At 45.2% G+C, this 17375-nt stretch overlaps 1 protein-coding gene across 1 annotated transcript; it reads right to left on the reverse strand.

Annotated features, from left to right (window-relative positions):
- Nucleotides 1-301: 301 nt before the first annotated feature.
- Nucleotides 302-17375, reverse strand: megf8 (multiple EGF like domains 8; the record flags this gene model as incomplete). Its single annotated transcript, XM_062967122.1, is given in 17 exon segments — nt 302-472; nt 1704-1896; nt 2654-2816; nt 2910-3117; nt 4554-4768; nt 5789-5999; nt 6109-6241; nt 6349-6583; nt 7384-7528; nt 9165-9328; nt 10765-10936; nt 12004-12208; nt 13146-13264; nt 13404-13514; nt 14269-14483; nt 14910-15042; nt 17254-17375. Coding segments are annotated over 17 exon segments (2915 nt in total), but the record flags the coding sequence as incomplete, so codon positions are not given.

Raw genomic sequence — 17375 nt, forward strand, 5'->3', positions numbered from 1 at the left:
GATGGGAGGAAAGAAACAACTGCAAGTGTGACTTGCAATTAGCAAGCTTGATTTGCAAGTGTCGATCCACCCATTAGCGTGTGAGTAACCGTGAAGACATAGCACAGTCAATTACTGAGGGAATTTGCATAGAAGATGCCGGGCCTTCCTTCCCTTTGACTTGTTTACTGCCTAGATGGGCACGGAATATTGTTATTTGAGAAGACATGCACTCCGGACCACTCTGACCGCAGACCAACCCAGGGAAGCCATTGAAATCCACAAGGATGCGCGAGGATGCACCGGGGAGAAGGTCACGTACCAAGGCCGGGTCCAGCGGGAAGCGGGTGGGGTCTCGGCGGGCGCGCTCGTACTCCTCTCGGGTGATGCACAGGTTGCTGTTTCCGCGGCAGAAGGCCAGGCAGGGCCGGCAGGAGCCCCCGCCCAGCGCAGAGCCCACAAAGAGCGGCTGGCACTTCTCGCAGTGCTCGCCCTGCACGCGGACACGGAAAGAGTCACGGGAGGAACACGGGGACAAACGCCCTGCCTGCGAGTCTCTTCTCCGGGGCCGAAATGCCCTGAAACTGGCAGGGGCTGAATTGGACCCCCCCTCCCCCAGGTGGAGTGGACTTCAACGCCCAACATCCCTAACAGCCTTCTTCCCTTCCTTCCCCCTTCCCTTCCTTCTCTTTCTTTCCTTCCTCCCTTCTCCCCTTCCTTCCTTCCTTCCTCTTTCTTTCTTCCATTCCTCCTTTCTTTTTCTCTTTCATTCCTTCCTCCTTCCCTCCCTCCCTTCCCTTCCTCTTTCTTTCACTTTATTTCTTTCCTCCTCTCTCCCTCCTTTCTTCTCCTTTTCTTCCTTTCTCTCTCTCTTTCCTTCCTTCCTCTTTCCTTCTTTCATTCCTTCCTCTCTTCCTTTTCTTCCTTCCTCTTTCTGTCCTTCTTTCTTTCATTCATTCCTTCCTCCTTCCCTCCCTTCCCTTCCTCTTTCTTTCACTTTATTTCTTTCCTCCTCTCTCCTTCCTACCTTCCTTCCTTCCTTCCTTCCTTCCTTCTCCTCCTCTTTCATTCCTTCCTCTCTTCCTCTCTTTCTTTCTTTCTTTCTTTCTTCCCTCCCTTCCCTTCCTCTTTCTTTCACTTCATTTCTTTCCTCCTCCTTCCTTCCTTCCTTCCTTCCTTCTCCTTTTCTTTCTTTCTCTCTCCTTCCTTCCCTTTTCCTTCTTTCGTTCCTTCCTCTTCCTTTTCTTCCTTCCCTTCCCTTCCTCTTTCTGTCCTTCCTTCCTTCCTTCCTTCCTTCCTTCCTTCCTTCCTTCCTTCCTTCCTTCCTTCCTTCCTTCCTTCCTTTCTTTCTTCCTTCCTTCCTTCCTTCCTTCCTTCCTTCCTTCCTTCCTTCCTTCCTTCCTTCCTTCCTTCCTTCCTTCCTTCTTTCTGTCTTTCTTTCTTTCTTTCTTTCTTTCTTTCTTTCTTTCTTTCTTTCTTTCTTTCTTTCCTTCCTTCCTTCCTTCCTTCCTTCCTTCCTTCCTTCCTTCCTTCCTTCCTTCCTTCCTTCCTTCCTTCCTTCCTTCCTCCCTCTTCTCTTTCTCTCTCTCTCTCCCCCCTCTCTATCTTTCGATATATATAGAGAGCATGACATTGCCACACCCCATACATCCCATACAATAACCCAGACCTTTCCCCAAAGGCACGGAAGCGCCTGACCTGAATGCACGGAAGCGCATGCTCACCATGGTGTTGTTGTGGCACTGGAGGCACTGGTCCTGGGCCTCCACCCCCAGGCAGTTGCTGTGCTTGTTGCACTGGCACTCCACGGAGCAGTTGCGCCCCACATACCCAAAGTGGCAGTGGCAGGCGTTGGGCTCCGCGCACGTCCCGTTCACACAGCCCTGCTCACACACCGGCCGGCACAGACCCGTTGCGCTGAAACACACCACGGAGAGGCCACGGTCAGTGCACCGCTGGGTTTCAAACAAACATTCCATCCCAAAAAAGAGTAAGTGGGAATGTGCATCTGTTGGTTTGTACCACAAAGGTTCCTCCATGGCTTTGATGGATCTGGACCAACCTGGGTACATATATTCATTATAGTCCAACTTAAAAAATCATCCCTGGATTTCAAAGAAAAATTCAATTCCATTTGCTACTACAGCCCCAAAAATGAATACATGGGATTGCGCATTTGTTGGTTTGTACCACAAAGGCTTCTTTGTGGCTTTAATAGATCTGGATCAACCTGGGTACATATATTCATTATAGTCCAACTTAAAATCATCCCTGGGTGTCAAACAAAAATTCCATTCCATTTGCTGCTACGGCCCCAAAAAAAATGAATAAATGGGATTGCGCATTTGTTGGTTTGTACCACAAAGGCTCCTTCGTGGCTTTGATGGATTTGGACCAACCTGGGTACATGTATTCGTTATAGTCTAATTTAAAATCATGGCCAGGTTTCATCTGCAAAATCCACCCCATTTGTGACTAGGGGCCCAAAAAATAAAAAATGCTGCAAAAATTAAGGTGACTCTAAATGCATTACCGGCAACAATAAAATATGTGTTTACCTTTTTTCATCCTCCTTTGTGCGTTCTTACCAGTTTCCCACCTCAAACTCATACACAGCACTCTACATTGCTCAAAGAAATCAATACTATCCATGCGCCTATTGACGGGCACTCACTTGTCCAGCGTGTACCCGTTCTTGCAGGTGCACTGATAGCCCTGCGGCAGGTCGCTGCAGTTCTGCGTCTCGTTGCAGTCGTGGTGGCCGTTCAGGCACTCGTTCTCCGGAGCGCAGGACATGAAGGCCCAGTCCGCCTTCGGGCCGCAGGACTCCGCCAGCCCTGCCAGGGAGGACAGCGCTCTTAGGCGTGATATTTGCACCGCATCGCAATTGGAACCCACAGCTCCGTCATGTCCTGGCCCCCGGCACCCACCTGGCCTCGGTCCGCTGCGCCCGCCTTCCATGCAGCGGCCCTTGCCGTTCTCTGCCCGGAGGCCGCACCACCCGCACCGCGGCTGCTGGATGCACAGGGCGCACTGCTGGAACCGCGCACAGGACGGGGCGCAGCTCTCGGAGCCGCTCAGCACCCGGCCGCACATCCCGGCCGCACAGCGCATGGGCAGGTACGTGGGGCTCATGCACTGCAAGGAGGCAAAGCACAGGCAGGAGGCGGGTCAGGACTCACTGCGTAGGTGCACACGACATCTCAACTATGCACCGGAAATGCAATTATGCATGGTTATATTTGCAATGCACACAACACAAATCTGAATTATGTACTGGAAATACAATTATGCATGGAATATACGCACTGCGCACAACACAAATTTACCCACCAATCTGAATTATGCATTGAAAATAAAATTATGCATGGTATAGTTGTACTGCATACAAAACAAAAGCACCCACCGATCTGAATTATGCATGGAAAAAATTATGCATGGTATATTTGCATTACACACAATAAAAATCTGAATTATGCACTGAAAATAAAATTATGCATGGTATATTTGCATTACACACAATAAAAATCTGAATTATGCACTGAAAATAAAATTATGCATGGTATATTTGCATTACACACAATAAAAATCTGAATTATGCACTGAAAATAAAATTATGCATGGTATATTTGCATTACACACAATAAAAATCTGAATTATGCACTGAAAATAAAATTATGCATGGTATATTTGCATTACACACAATAAAAATCTGAATTATGCACTGAAAATAAAATTATGCATGGTGTGTTTTCGCTGCGCACAACACAAATCTGAATTATGCACTGAAAATAAAATTATGCATGGTGTGTTTTCGCTGCGCACAACACAAATCTCAACTATGCACCGGAAATATAATTATGCATGGTATATTTGCACTGAACCCAACACAAATCTGAATTATTCACCAAAAATAAAACTATGCATGGCATAGTATCATTGCCCACAATACAAATGCACCTACCAATCTGAATTATGCACCCGAAATACAATTATGCATGGTATGTTGGGTGCGCTGCAATATATATATATATATATATATATATATATATATATACACTGCAGCGCACCCAATACAAAACTTAATTATGCACTGGAAATGAAAACATGCTTGGCATATCTGCGATGTGCACAACACCAATTTGAATTATGCACTGAAAATAAAATTATGCATGGTGTATTTTCAATGCGCACAACACAAATCTGAATTATGCACCAAAAATAAAACTGTCCATGGCATAGTAGCATTGACCACAACACAAATGCACCTACCAATCTGAATTATGCACCGGAAATACAATTATGTATGGTATATATATTGCACTGCGCACAACACAAATGCACCCACCAATCTGAATTATGCATGGTATATATACTGCAGCGCACCCAACACAAAACTCAATTATGCACTGGAAATGAAATCATGCTTGGCATATCTGCGATGTGCACAACGCCAATTTGAATTATGCACTGAAAATAAAATTATGCACAGTGTATTTGCATTGCACCACCGGAAAGAGACCTCTGCGTGGCCCTGGCGGTGCAGGTGGGGCTTGCCGGTGCGCGGGCCTTACCTGCTGCAGGGAGACGCTCCAGACGCACTGCTGCCACCCGCCGTCGGCCCCCTTGGAGCTGAGGCACTCTGCGCATGTGCTGTGGTTGTGGCAGGGCGTGGGGCAGGCCAGGGGCGGGGAGGACTCCACCGGCATCGGGGAGACGTTCAGGAGCGAGTGGCTGAAGCAGGTCCAGTCGTAGGTGGGCTGCACGCTCAGGATGCGCCGCGTCTCCCCTGCCAAACACACAAGCCAGGACCCTCAAGCCGATCCCTCCCGGCAGATGGCCATTCAGCCTCTGACTAATCTCTCTGAACCACACCCGGAAGCAGGTGAAAATGTGCCATCTCACCTCCCACAATCTGATTGACTGATTGATTGATTGGTCCACCCAGAGCCTCACCCATGGTCTCAAGAACCTTCCCTGGGCCATCTATTCAATGAAATTTGATTGACTGACATATCAATTGATCAACTGATTAGTCCATGACTGATTGATCAATTGATTAGCCCACCCAGAGCTTCAACCATTGATTGATTCATCATGATTGATCAATTGATTAATCAATTACTGATTGACTGATGGATTGATCAATTGTGTTGTCGAAGGCTTTCATGGCCGGAATCACAGGGTTGTTGTGTGTTTTCCGGGCTGTCTGTCCATGTTCCAAGAAGCATTCTCTCCTGACGTTTCGCCCACCTCGCAACCACGGTACCTCGCAACCTCTGAGGATGCTCGCTATAGATGTGGGCAAAATGTCAGGAGAGAATGCTTCTGGAACATGGACAGACAGCCCGGAAAACACACAACAACCCACCCAGAGCCTCAACCATTGATTAATTGATCAATTGATATGTCCATGATTGATCAATTGATTAATCAATTACTGATTGACCGATGGATTGATCAATTGTATTGTTGAAGGCTTTCATGGTCGGAATCACAGAGTTGTTGTGTGTTTTTCGGGTTGTATGGCCATGTTCCAAGAAGCATTCTCTCCTGACGTTTCACCCACATCTATGGCAGGCATCCTCAGAGGTACCTCACAACCTCTAAGGGTGCCTACCATAGATGTGGGTGAAACGTCAGGAGAGAATGCTTCTGGAACATGGCCATACAGCCCGGAAAACACACAACAACCCTGACTGATCAATTGATTAGTCCGTTGTCCCGAGGACCTTCCCATCCTATCGGCTTCCCCGGTTTGTGCATCTCCGCAGCGCATGCTCCGCCAATGCCGCGCATCTTTGCTCACCGGTGCGCTTGAACTGCCGGGTCCACATGCACTTCCCGGAGGCGGTGCACTTGGCGCAGTCGGAGGCCTCGCAGGAGATCTCGGAGCAGTTGCTGGCCACAAAGATCTCCCGCTGGTTGATGCGGCAGTCGTTCTCGGAGGTGCAGCTGCCCGCGCTGCCGATGCAGGCGCCCTCGGGGCAGTTGGTGCACCACTTGCACTGCGGCACCGCCTGCCAAGCCGGAGGGAAGGAGGGGAGACTTCTGTCAGGGGCCGGCCAGGGTGGGCTGGATAGCCTCGGGTGCCCCTTCCCACTCCAGGGCAAGGCCACCCATACTCACGGGGATGCCCAGACTGTGGGCCATGGCGCGGGGATGCTGGGAGAGGCACTCACTGCAGGTCTTGAGGCGGCGGCACTCGTCCGCTGAGCGAGGGGTCGGGAAGCAGGAGGAAGACCCCAAGGAACAGCCCTGCCTGGAAGGAGGGAGGGAGGGAGGAAGAGGATGAATTTTTGACCTGAAAAATCTTGGGGGGTGGTTTGAGCCCCCGAAGCGCCCGCTTGGCTGCGTGTTTGCCCGTACCTGTCTGCGGCGTCGGCGGAGAGGCATGCGCCGTGGCACCAGGCGCAGGAGGCGCTGGAGGCGTTGCAGGCCTGGCGGGAGGGGAAGACCAGGCAGGGGTCGGCCGGCAGCGAGAGCGAGAGCATGCGGCCCAGGGCCACCCCGTCGAAGCCCCCCGAGAGGAAGAGCCGGCCCCCCACCGAGGCCACCGCGTGCGCAATGGACGCCCTCAGCGGCTCCCCCACCACGGCCCCCGCTGAAAGAGAGAGAGAAAAAAGGGGAGGGGGGTCACATCACAGTACGGGACCACCACGCTACCACTGAATTGCATGGTTGTAAAAAAAAAAATCAACAAATTCCTATGCACTCTGCACATATCTTATTTTGACGTAAAAAAACTAAACGGGAACAAATACAGCCTCAACGATGATGATGATGATGATGATAATAATAATAATAATAATAAAGAGGGTTGGAAGAGACCCCTTGGGCCTTTTAGTCCAACCCATTCTGCCTTTGTGCACCAAAAATACTAAGAAAGCACCCCTAAATAATGAATTATTAATTAAATAATAATTAAAATACAGTAGAGTCTCACTTATCCAACACTCGCTTATCCAACGTTCTGAATTATCCAACGCATTTTTGTAGTCAATGTTTTCAATACATCATGATATTTTGGTGCTAAATTCATAAATACAGTAATTACTATGTAGCATTACTGCGTATTGATCTACTTTTTCTGACTCTACTGTACCATCATAAACACAAGCAAAGCTTTGGAAGGAGGGAGCCGCCGCGATGGGGCCGGATAAATGGCTTTGATGGGCCGCAGGTGGCCCGCGGGCCATAGTTTGGGGACCCCTGATGTAAGGTTAACCCAGAAATTCCATCAGGACCCAAAGTTTGTGATGTTGGGCAAGTTTGCTCTGGATAAACGCTCGGTGGGTGGGGTTCAGTGTGTTCTCTTCCACCCCATTCCTTCCATGCGCATGGGCCACTTCCCACTTGCAAACCCCAAATCAATGCTCCAGGTGATCCTTCCGCTGGGCTCACCTGTGCTGTTGGGGAGGATCCAGGTGTTGCAGTTCAGCTGGTAGAAGAAGAGGTGGTTGGTGAAGTTCTCGTGCTCGGTGCGCCCTCCGATCACCACCATGGTGTCCTTCAGGACGGCAGCCACGTGGAAGAAGTGCGCCAGGGGCTGCAGGAGAGAAGAGCAAAGGCTGTGATTTATTTTGGGGCTGTATGGCCCTGTCCTAAGAGCATTCCCTCCTGACGTTTCGCCTGCATCTGTGGCTCATGGCATCGTCAGAGGATCTGATGCAAGTCAAGCAAGTAGAGTGTGTGTATTTATTTATACACATAATAAAAGTGAAAATGTGTATGTGTGTATGTGGAACAGGTGTTATTTTGGGGCTGTATGGCCATGTCCTCATAGCATTCCCTCCTGACATTTCGCCTGCATCTGTGGCTCATGGCATCGTCAGAGGATCTGATGGGAGTCAAGCAAGTGGAATGGATGTATTTATTTATTTATACACATAATCAAAGTGAAAATGTGTATGCGTGTATGTGGCACAGCTGTTATTTTGGGGCTGTATGGCCATGTCCTAAGAGCATTCCCTCCTGACGTTTCGCCTGCATCTGTGGCTCATGGCATCGTCAGAGGATCTGATGCAAGTCAAGCAAGTAGAGTGTGTGTATTTATTTATACACATAATCAAAGTGAAAATGTGTATGTGTGTATGTGGCACAGCTGTTATTTTGGGGCTGTATGGCCATGTCCTAAGAGCATTCCCTCCTGACGTTTCGCCTGCATCTGTGGCTCATGGCATCGTCAGAGGATCTGATGCAAGTCAAGCAAGTAGAGTGTGTGTATTTATTTATACACATAATAAAAGTGAAAATGTGTATGTGTGTATGTGGAACAGGTGTTATTTTGGGGCTGTATGGCCATGTCCTAAGAGCATTCCTTCCTGACGTTTCGCCTGCATCTGTGGCTCATGCCATCTTCAGAGGATCTGATGCATGTCAAGCAAGTGGAATGGGTGTATTTATTTATACACATAATACAAGTGAAAATGTGTATGTGTGTATGTGGCACAGCTGTTATTTTGGGGCTGTATGGCCATGTCCTAAGAGCATTCCCTCCTGACGTTTCGCCTGCATCTGTGGCTCATGCCATCTTCAGAGGATCTGATGCAAGTCAAGCAAGTAGAGTGTGTGTATTTATTTATTTATACACATAATACAAGTGAAAATGTGTGTGTGTGTATGTGGAACAGGTGTTATTTTGGGGCTGTATGGCCATGTCCTCATAGCATTCCCTCCTGACGTTTCGCCTGCATCTGTGCCTCATGGCATCTTCAGAGGATCATGTGAGTCAAGCAGGTGTAGTGTGTCTATTTATTTATTTATACACATAATAAAAGTGAAAATGTGTATGTGTGTATGTGGCACAGGTGTTATTTTGGGGCTGTATGGTCATGTCCTAAGAGCATTCCCTCCTGACGTTTCACCTGCATCTGTGGCTCATGGCATCATCAGAGGATCTGATGCGAGTCTAGCAAGTGGAGTGGGTGTATTTACCGTATATACTCAAGTATAAGCCGACCCTTTTGTTTCCCATTCCAATAATTGTTTATAAATATCAACATTAAATTGATTGAGATATTCATTGAAAAACGATTGCAAAATGTACTGCAGGAGGATGTCCCTCACTCTCTCCCGCAAAGACAAAACTTTGGCCGTTTAATAAACCTTTTCCATTGTTTTTATGACAGGACCAATTTACGACAGGACCCATTGTGTTGCATAGTGTAATGCACCTGCCTTACCTTTGGGCCTTGGGACGGAGCCAGCAAACTCCACGTCAAGTTGGGGTAGTAAAGGCTGTAGAGCTCGGCGGAGGCGGAAACCATCTCAACGTGAAAGCGGTGGCCGCCAAAAACATATACGGCATCCGTGGCCTCGTGATACACGGCCGAGTGTCCATACAGACCTGAAAAGAGAGGAAAACAGAGATATACTCTATTGAACCTAATGCATCAGATTCGCACCCGAGAGTCATTTGAGTGCAGAGCCAAAGCCAACAGGGATGCTGTGCCACGAGCTCCTCTTGGAGGGACCACATCTCTCATTTACCGTATATACTCGAGTATAAGCTGACCCGAATATAAGCCGTGGCACCTAATTTTACCACAAAAAAACTGGAAAAACATTGACTCCAGTATAAGCCAAGATACCAATAAAATTGCTTTATTTGAGACATCAGTAGTGTAAATGTTTTTGAATATTTACCATATTTTTAAAAAAAACCCCAACAAACTAGCTCTATGAGTGGAAAAGTAGGGGCAACGAAAACAATATGGTATCAATAATAATCTAATAATAATAATAAAAACTTCATTTGGATCCCACCCAATCTCCCCATGGGGAATCAGGTCGGCTTCCAACATAGTAACAGGCAAACATTCAATGCTTATATAAATAATGCAGAACTAGATATAGATCTATAATTATATGTACTAATTTAACATATGCATTTCCCCCTGAAACATTTGCAAATCCCCCCTCTCTCTATGTATGTGTGTGTGCATTTCCCCTACAATATTTTAAGCCATATATATATATATATATATATATATATATATATATATATATATATAGACATGTTTATATATATTTGTGTGTTCATTTCCCCTCTGTAATATTTGCAAGCCCTATATATAGGTAGGTAAGAACATATTCATATCTATCCAGACATCTCTCTTTATATAGATATTTCCAGAGACTTGCAAACATATGAGGGTAAATTCATAAATAAAAATCATGTATATGTATGGCTACAGATACACAGGTACATGGATCTATATGTATAAAGGATTTGCAAAGACCTGCAAACATATGAGGGGAAAATTCATATGTAAAATTAATGTATATAGATAGATACACATATAAAGGTACATAGAGATGGCAAAAGCTTGCAAGGGGTTAATGCCTATAGGAGAGTTTAACAAATATTTCAGGGCGAAATGCTTTCATAAGATTAATAAATATATATTTTTCTTCTTCCTGACTTGCAAGGGTGTCTCTCTTTTCAAAACATTCCCTTGGTTCAGAGAGTGGGAGGCTTTGCAAAAGAAAACACACTGATAAGGGAGGAGAAGGCTCAAGAGAGAAGACTCAAGACGTTGCAAAACTACCAAGACTCCATAACATTTACTTATTTATCATGTCAGAAGTGAATTGAGAATACAGTTATAATTTATAGAAAAGCAACAAACCAAGTTTAAAAATTTAGCATTATGCTACATTTCCTTTGACTACTTGGGATTGCATCTGGTGTGGCTGTGAGAAGGCCCCTCATTGTGCACGTGGAAGGACTGTCACCATCAACATTCATCATCACCTGCAGACCTGAACCCTTCTGCTCACCCGTGGGGGGGGTCCCGGCCTGGTTCCCCGAACGCCACCCCTCCGACTGGACATCGTATTCGAGGAGCTTCTTGTTGAAGCCGTTCTCTGGAGAATACCCCCCGATGAGCAGCAAGGAGGAGCCGCGCCGTGCCGTGAGCGTGTGTCCAGCCACGGCCGGAATGGACGGGTCCTGGGACAGACAAAGGAGGATTGAATGAGCAACAATGGCATGCACAGACCCTTGCGTTTCCACCCGAGAACCAACTTGCAACGGACCCAAAATGTGTCTGACTTCAGTAGTGAAAAAAGAAAGATATAGTATCATAGATTTGAAGCTACGGCTAATTGACTGCATTTACAACCTGAGGAGTCCTATAGAACTACTTCAAGACTACAGAGACTTTGATTTGTTTTGACTCCAAGCCAGGTTTGAACTAATTGATTTGTACACTGATATATTTAGTTTTACAGCATATTACATGCCATTTTGAAGAGACTGAATGTACACATACTGTGCCGCTAACAAACTTTAGTTGGAGTCTTGTTGATATATGTCTGATATATGTTTTATACTGAAAGCTGCTCTGTGTAGCATTTAAATCTGGATGATTGCAGTCTATAAATCTTTATATTCTGTAAGTTACGACTGTGTGCCACTACAGCTGACAGAATTGGATCATCAGTTGTATTATTATTTGTATTATTGTTAACATTATTATGTGTATGATACTCTAATATACATATTGTGTTCTATGTTTTGAACCTTTACTGTGGTGCATATTTTTCAGATATTGTTTAGAATAGACAGCTGTGTTTAGTTATTATTATATATTAGGGATCCCCAAAGGCCATCCAGTCCAGCCCCATTTTTAACTGTGAGTTGTTTGCAAGTTAAACGTTTGTAACTCAGGCACAACCTGTATATATGTGTGTGTGTATATGTATATATCTGTGTATATATATAAATATATATGAGATAAATATATTACCATAGATTTGGTAGGGATCCCCAAAGGCCATCCAGTCCAGCCCCGTTCTTAACTGTGAGTTGTTTGCAAGTCAAACGCTTGTAACTCAGGCACGACCTGTATATATGTTTGTGTATACATATGAGATAAATATAATATCATAGATGTTGGAAACAGCAATCTTCCAAGCCTTCACTATTTGTTTGTTAATGTATATGTTTGCTACGTAACCTGTATTCTGTGTGTATATTGATTTGTAACTCAGAGACGGCCTGCCTTGTCCACTGACCGGGATGAGCCTCCACTGCAGGGTGGTGAGGTTGAGCAGCCAGAAGTCGGAGGCCACGCCGTCGGCCGTCAGCCCCCCGAGGAGGAACATGGCTTTGGCGGAGGGGACGTAGGCGGCCGCGTGGAAGTATCTGGGGTTGGGTCCCGGGCCGCGGTCCTCCGTTCCGGCCAGCATCTGCGTCCAGCGGCGTTCGGCAATCGAGTACCTGCAGAGAGACAGAGTGTCGCACCTCAGAGTAGTTCACCTTGCTATAGACACTCAGTCAAACACGGAAGACAGTCTTTTGAAGTTTTATTGAGCAAAAGCAAATAAATGAATCAAAGCAGGCAGTTGATAGTATTTCAAAGTTGCAATAAAAGAGTCAATAGGAATCCAAATAATTCATAAGTCATGAAAATCCATTAGTCCCTAAACCATAGCAGTCTAATAATCCATAAGGCAAGGCAGTAGTCAATAGATCCCAAAAACAAGGCCCAAAGGTACAAAGATCCAGGAATACTCTTCCTAAGCATGAAGCAAGAACATCCACACAGATGAAGCGAGGATTTGCTTTGACAACGAGCTGTCTGCAAACACACACTTTTAAAAGCACCCAAGAAAGGCATTTCTTTTCCCAGAACTGGCCTCTTTCTTTCCCGCCAGCCTCTCACTCCTACGGACCTGAGAACCTCTCCATAACAGACGGTCCGCCCTAGATAAATCAAGGTCTTCATTATCTTGCACCTGAACCCTAGATAAATCAAGGTCTTGTTATCTTGAGAGTTCTCTGGGCCTTGAGAGCTCTCTTACTCATTAATTCCCATGGGAATGTCATCCTGTCTGTTATCTATAGCTTCTGGGGTCAACAGTTTATTCTGCTCAAACTGCAATTTTCCAGCCTCTGAATCAGCCTGCATTCCCATGCCATCATCTTGTGGCTCTTGTATCTGAAATGGCTCTTGTATCTGAAACCCAGAATCCCCTTCTTCATCCTGACTCTGGCTATACTGTGGCTGAGTCACAACACTGAGAGAGGGAAGTGGGGGTCAACGGCTCCATCACGGAGTCCGAGGGTCAGCACGCAAGTGGGCCTCGCCTTCCCTCGCCCTGGACGTGCCACGGAGTGGGAAACGTGTGCCACCTTGAACGGAAAGAGTCCGTACCTGTAGACGTTGCCCAGCATGCCCTCGCGCAAGGACATGCCCCCGAACATCCAGAGCGTGCCCTCCGGACCCTCCACCATCGTGTGGCCCAAGCGGTGCAGGAAGCGGCTGGCCGTGTCCTGGGAAAGGGAGGGACGGAGGGAAAGAAAGAAGGAAGGAAGGGATTGAGCCCGGGTTCGCAAGGAGAAAAGGGCCCTGGGACCCCAAAGGGTGGTCAGGGCCCTGGACCTGCCCAGCCAGGCACCTGCGGACACTTACTGCGGTCAGCTGGTTGTCAATCAGGGTCTCCCAAACAATTTTCCCAGCATCCAGAGGGATGGAGCAGTCCACGCCACCAAAGGGCTCGTTGCAGACGCAGAGGCCGAGGCTCTGAGGTGGAAGAGGAACTAGTATTATTATTATTACTAGCTGTGCCCGGCCACGCGTTGCTGTGGCCAAGTATGGTGGTATGGGAAATAAAGTGTTGAGGAATTGGTGGTAGTTAAGGTAAAGGGTCCCCTGGGCTGAGTGGGTTGCTAGGAGACCAAGTGAGTAGAGCTTAGCCTTCTAACTGGCAGCAATAGGATAAAAACAATTATTCCTCTCCCTCTAATTAGGACTTTATTTTTCTTTTCTTTTTGTTGTATCAACCTAGAGGCATGGATGAGGGGTTGTGATGTTAATTTTCGAGGTTGTGGGTTGTTTACTTTTGTTGTTTTGTCTGCTGCCGTGATGCCATCACTTTTATATATATATATAGATTATTATTGTATGACACAGCAAACAAGATAGATATGCTGGATTTCGTATCACAAAATCACAAGTCAAACACTTCCCAAGCGTTTAGGACTGTGTGATGATGATGATATTATTATTATTATTATTATTATTATTATTATTATTATTATTATTATTATTATCATCATCATCCAGCCTCTGCTTAAAAGTCTCCAAAGAAAGAGCCTCCACCACAGTCCAGGGCATAAAACATGGGTCCATGAAACAGGAACAACTCCCAATGAGCAAAGTTACCACCTCTGAAGTCTCTCTCAGAAGCAGCTCCTCTTAAAGCTGCTTCATCGCTCATAGATGGGGCATAACATTCCCCTTTTGCAACGAGTGTGCAGAGCGGACCCCCACTCACCTGGTTGCAAGTCCCTTGCCCGGCGTGGGCGGTGCAGTTCCCCGGGCAGGTCTGTTCCTGGCAGCTGGGCCCCGAGTAGCCGGCCCGGCAGAGGCAGCGGCCCTCCCGGCACTCCTGGTTGGGCTGGCAGCTGGGCCGGCAGCGGTGCACCGTGAAGGTGGCGTTGAAGCCCGAGGCCTCGCTCGAGTTGGCCTCGTAGTAGATGACCAGCAGCCCTGCGGGGAGGAACCAGGAGACTTCTCTCCATCAGGCTGAACGGACGGAGGCACATCGCTCCTCTGACTCTCCTTCTCCATAACAACAACAACAACAACAACAACAACAACAACCCGCTCCAACTTTTGTCTAGCCTTGAAATCACAGAATCCTAGAGTTGGAAGGGACCCCCAAAGGCCACCCAGTCCAACCCCCTTCCGTTAGGCACAATCAAAGCATTCCTGACAGATGGCCATTTAGTCTCTGCTTAACATATAGATACATGTTCCCTGCCTTTACTAGGAAAGGCATCAAACCCTAGAGTTGGAAGGGGAACCCAAAGGCCATCCAGTCCAACCCCCTTCTGCCTTCCATAAAGGAAGGCACCATCCGATCCCTCCTGACAGATGGCCATCCAGTTTGTGCTTCTGATGGCTTGATCCTACCTGAGACGGCCTCCACGGTGGCGGGCCGGTCCTGGCCTTGGCCGCAGAAGGCCCCAATCAGTGTCCGGTCAAGCTGGATCAGGCCCGTGTCCAGGAAGTCCGGCAGGCCGTCAAAGACGTAGACGTAGTTGCTCTAAGCGGGAAGCAAATAATAATAATAATAATAATAATAATAATAATAATTTTATTCCTATATCCCGCCTCCATCTCCCCGTGGGGACTCGGGGCGGCTTACAAATGTAGAACAAAAGTACAATAACATCAGGAACCGAACAACAACGCAAATGAAAATTTAGAAAGACATAAGGACTGCACTCCTAAGTAGAAGGGTTTCCGAGCAGAAACTACGTTCACGCCCACGTTTTGAATGGGGAAGAAAAGCCAAAAGTTGGGATCCATTCAAGGAAAGGGACCGGGTGTCAAAACTGCAGGGATATAGTCAATGCACAAAGCTTAACATGCCAATGCAACTGGGGAGGAAAGTGGGATATACCGTATATACCTGAATATAAGCCAACCCCAATATAAGCCGAGGCATCTAATTTTACCACAAAAAAACTGGGAAAACATTGACTCCAGTATAAGCCGAGGGTGGTAAATTTCAGAAATAAAAATAGATACCAAAAATTACATTAATTGAGGCATCGGTAAGTTAAATGTTTTTGAATATTGACATCAAGCTCAAATTTAAGATAAGACTCTCCGACTCTGATCAAATCATGATTTTCATCTTCTTCAATGTAAATGTGCTTATGTATCCTTTTAATGATAATAGAGTAAAATAATAAATGCAATAATAATAATAATATCAGAGTGAAATAATAAATGTATTAATAATAATAATAATAATAATAATGTAAAATAAATGTAATAGTAGCAACAATAATAGAGAAAAATAATAAATGTAATAATACCAATAATAATAGAGAAAAATAACAAATGTACCATATATTCTCAAGTATAAGCTGACCCAAATATAAGCCAACCAGGACCCTCACCCGAGTATAAGCCAATAATAATAGAGAAAAATAATAAATGCAATAATAATAATAATAATAATACTAAGATCAGAGTGAAACAATAAATGTATTATTAATAATAATAGAGTAAAATAAATGTAATAGTAGCAACAATAGAGAAAAAAACAAATGTACCATATATTCTTGAGTATAAGCTGACCCATATATAAGCCAACCAGGACCCTCACCTGAGTATAAGCCGAGGGGGGCTTTTTCAATCTTAAAAAAAGGGCTGAAAAACTAGGCTTATACTCGAGTATATACAGTACTTTTTTTTCTTCTCGTTTAACTTTAAATATAAAATTTCCAATAAAAATATTTCAAAAAAAGTTATTATTATTATTATTATTATTATTATTGCTTCATGTTCCTGTCTTTGCCTATGCACCTTTGAAAAGTTTACCTTGAAGAAATTCCTGAGTTCTAAATATAAAATTTCCAATAAAAATATTTCAAAAGAAAGTTATTATTATTATTATTATTATTATTATTATTATTATTACTGTTATTGCTTCATGTTCCTGTCTTTGCCTATGCACCTTTGAAGAGTTTACCTTGAAGAGATTCCTGAGTTCTAAATATAAAATTTCCAATAAAAATATTTCAAAAGTTATTATGATGATGATTATTATTATTACTGTTATTGCTTCATGTTCCTGTCTTTGCCTATGCACCTTTGAAAAGTTTACCTTGAAGAAATTCCTGAGTTCTAAATATAAAATTTCCAATAAAAATATTTCAAAAGAAAGTTATTATTATTACTATTACTATTATTGCTTCATGTTCCTGTCTTTGCCTATGCACCTTTGAAGAGTTTACCTTGAAGAGGTTCCTGAGTTCATGTTCATAGAAATGACCTTGGATTATTTCTGTTTTGTTTCCGAGATCTTTCCCTGGCATTTTTTGAATTACTGCTATTAAACTCTGGCTTATTTCATATATTGCTTATTATATCCTGTCTGTCTACAAACAGACTTGCAGACGACAGATGAACACAGGACTGTTCTGTTCTTCAACAGAACTTGACTCGAAATCTAGGCAGACAGAACTCAACTGAACTGAACTGATGCAATCATTATGCACAAACACTTGTGTCTGGATACTCCCTAGTTCCAGCCACACATCAAGGTCATCATAGCTTCTTGGCAATTAACTCTTTCCACACTATGGTACATTCTGGATGATGCAATCAGTTGCAATACAAGCATGGCACAAATTGCATTTAAACACTATCAATAAACAAATCCCACATTAACAGAAAGGAGGAGTATTAATAATAATAATAATAATAATAATAATAATAATAATAATAATAATGCGCTCACCGTGCAGAGTGTGTCTGGGCGGATGGAGAGGGCGATGGAGGGGCAGGGCTGCTCGGGGGGGCAGGGGCGCATCCCGTCCCCGGCCGAGAGGACCCAGACGCAGTAGGAGAGAGACCCCGGCC

This window comes from Anolis carolinensis, unplaced genomic scaffold (assembly GCF_035594765.1).
Source record: "Anolis carolinensis isolate JA03-04 unplaced genomic scaffold, rAnoCar3.1.pri scaffold_176, whole genome shotgun sequence".
In the NCBI taxonomy this organism is placed as follows: Eukaryota; Metazoa; Chordata; class Lepidosauria; order Squamata; family Dactyloidae; genus Anolis; species Anolis carolinensis.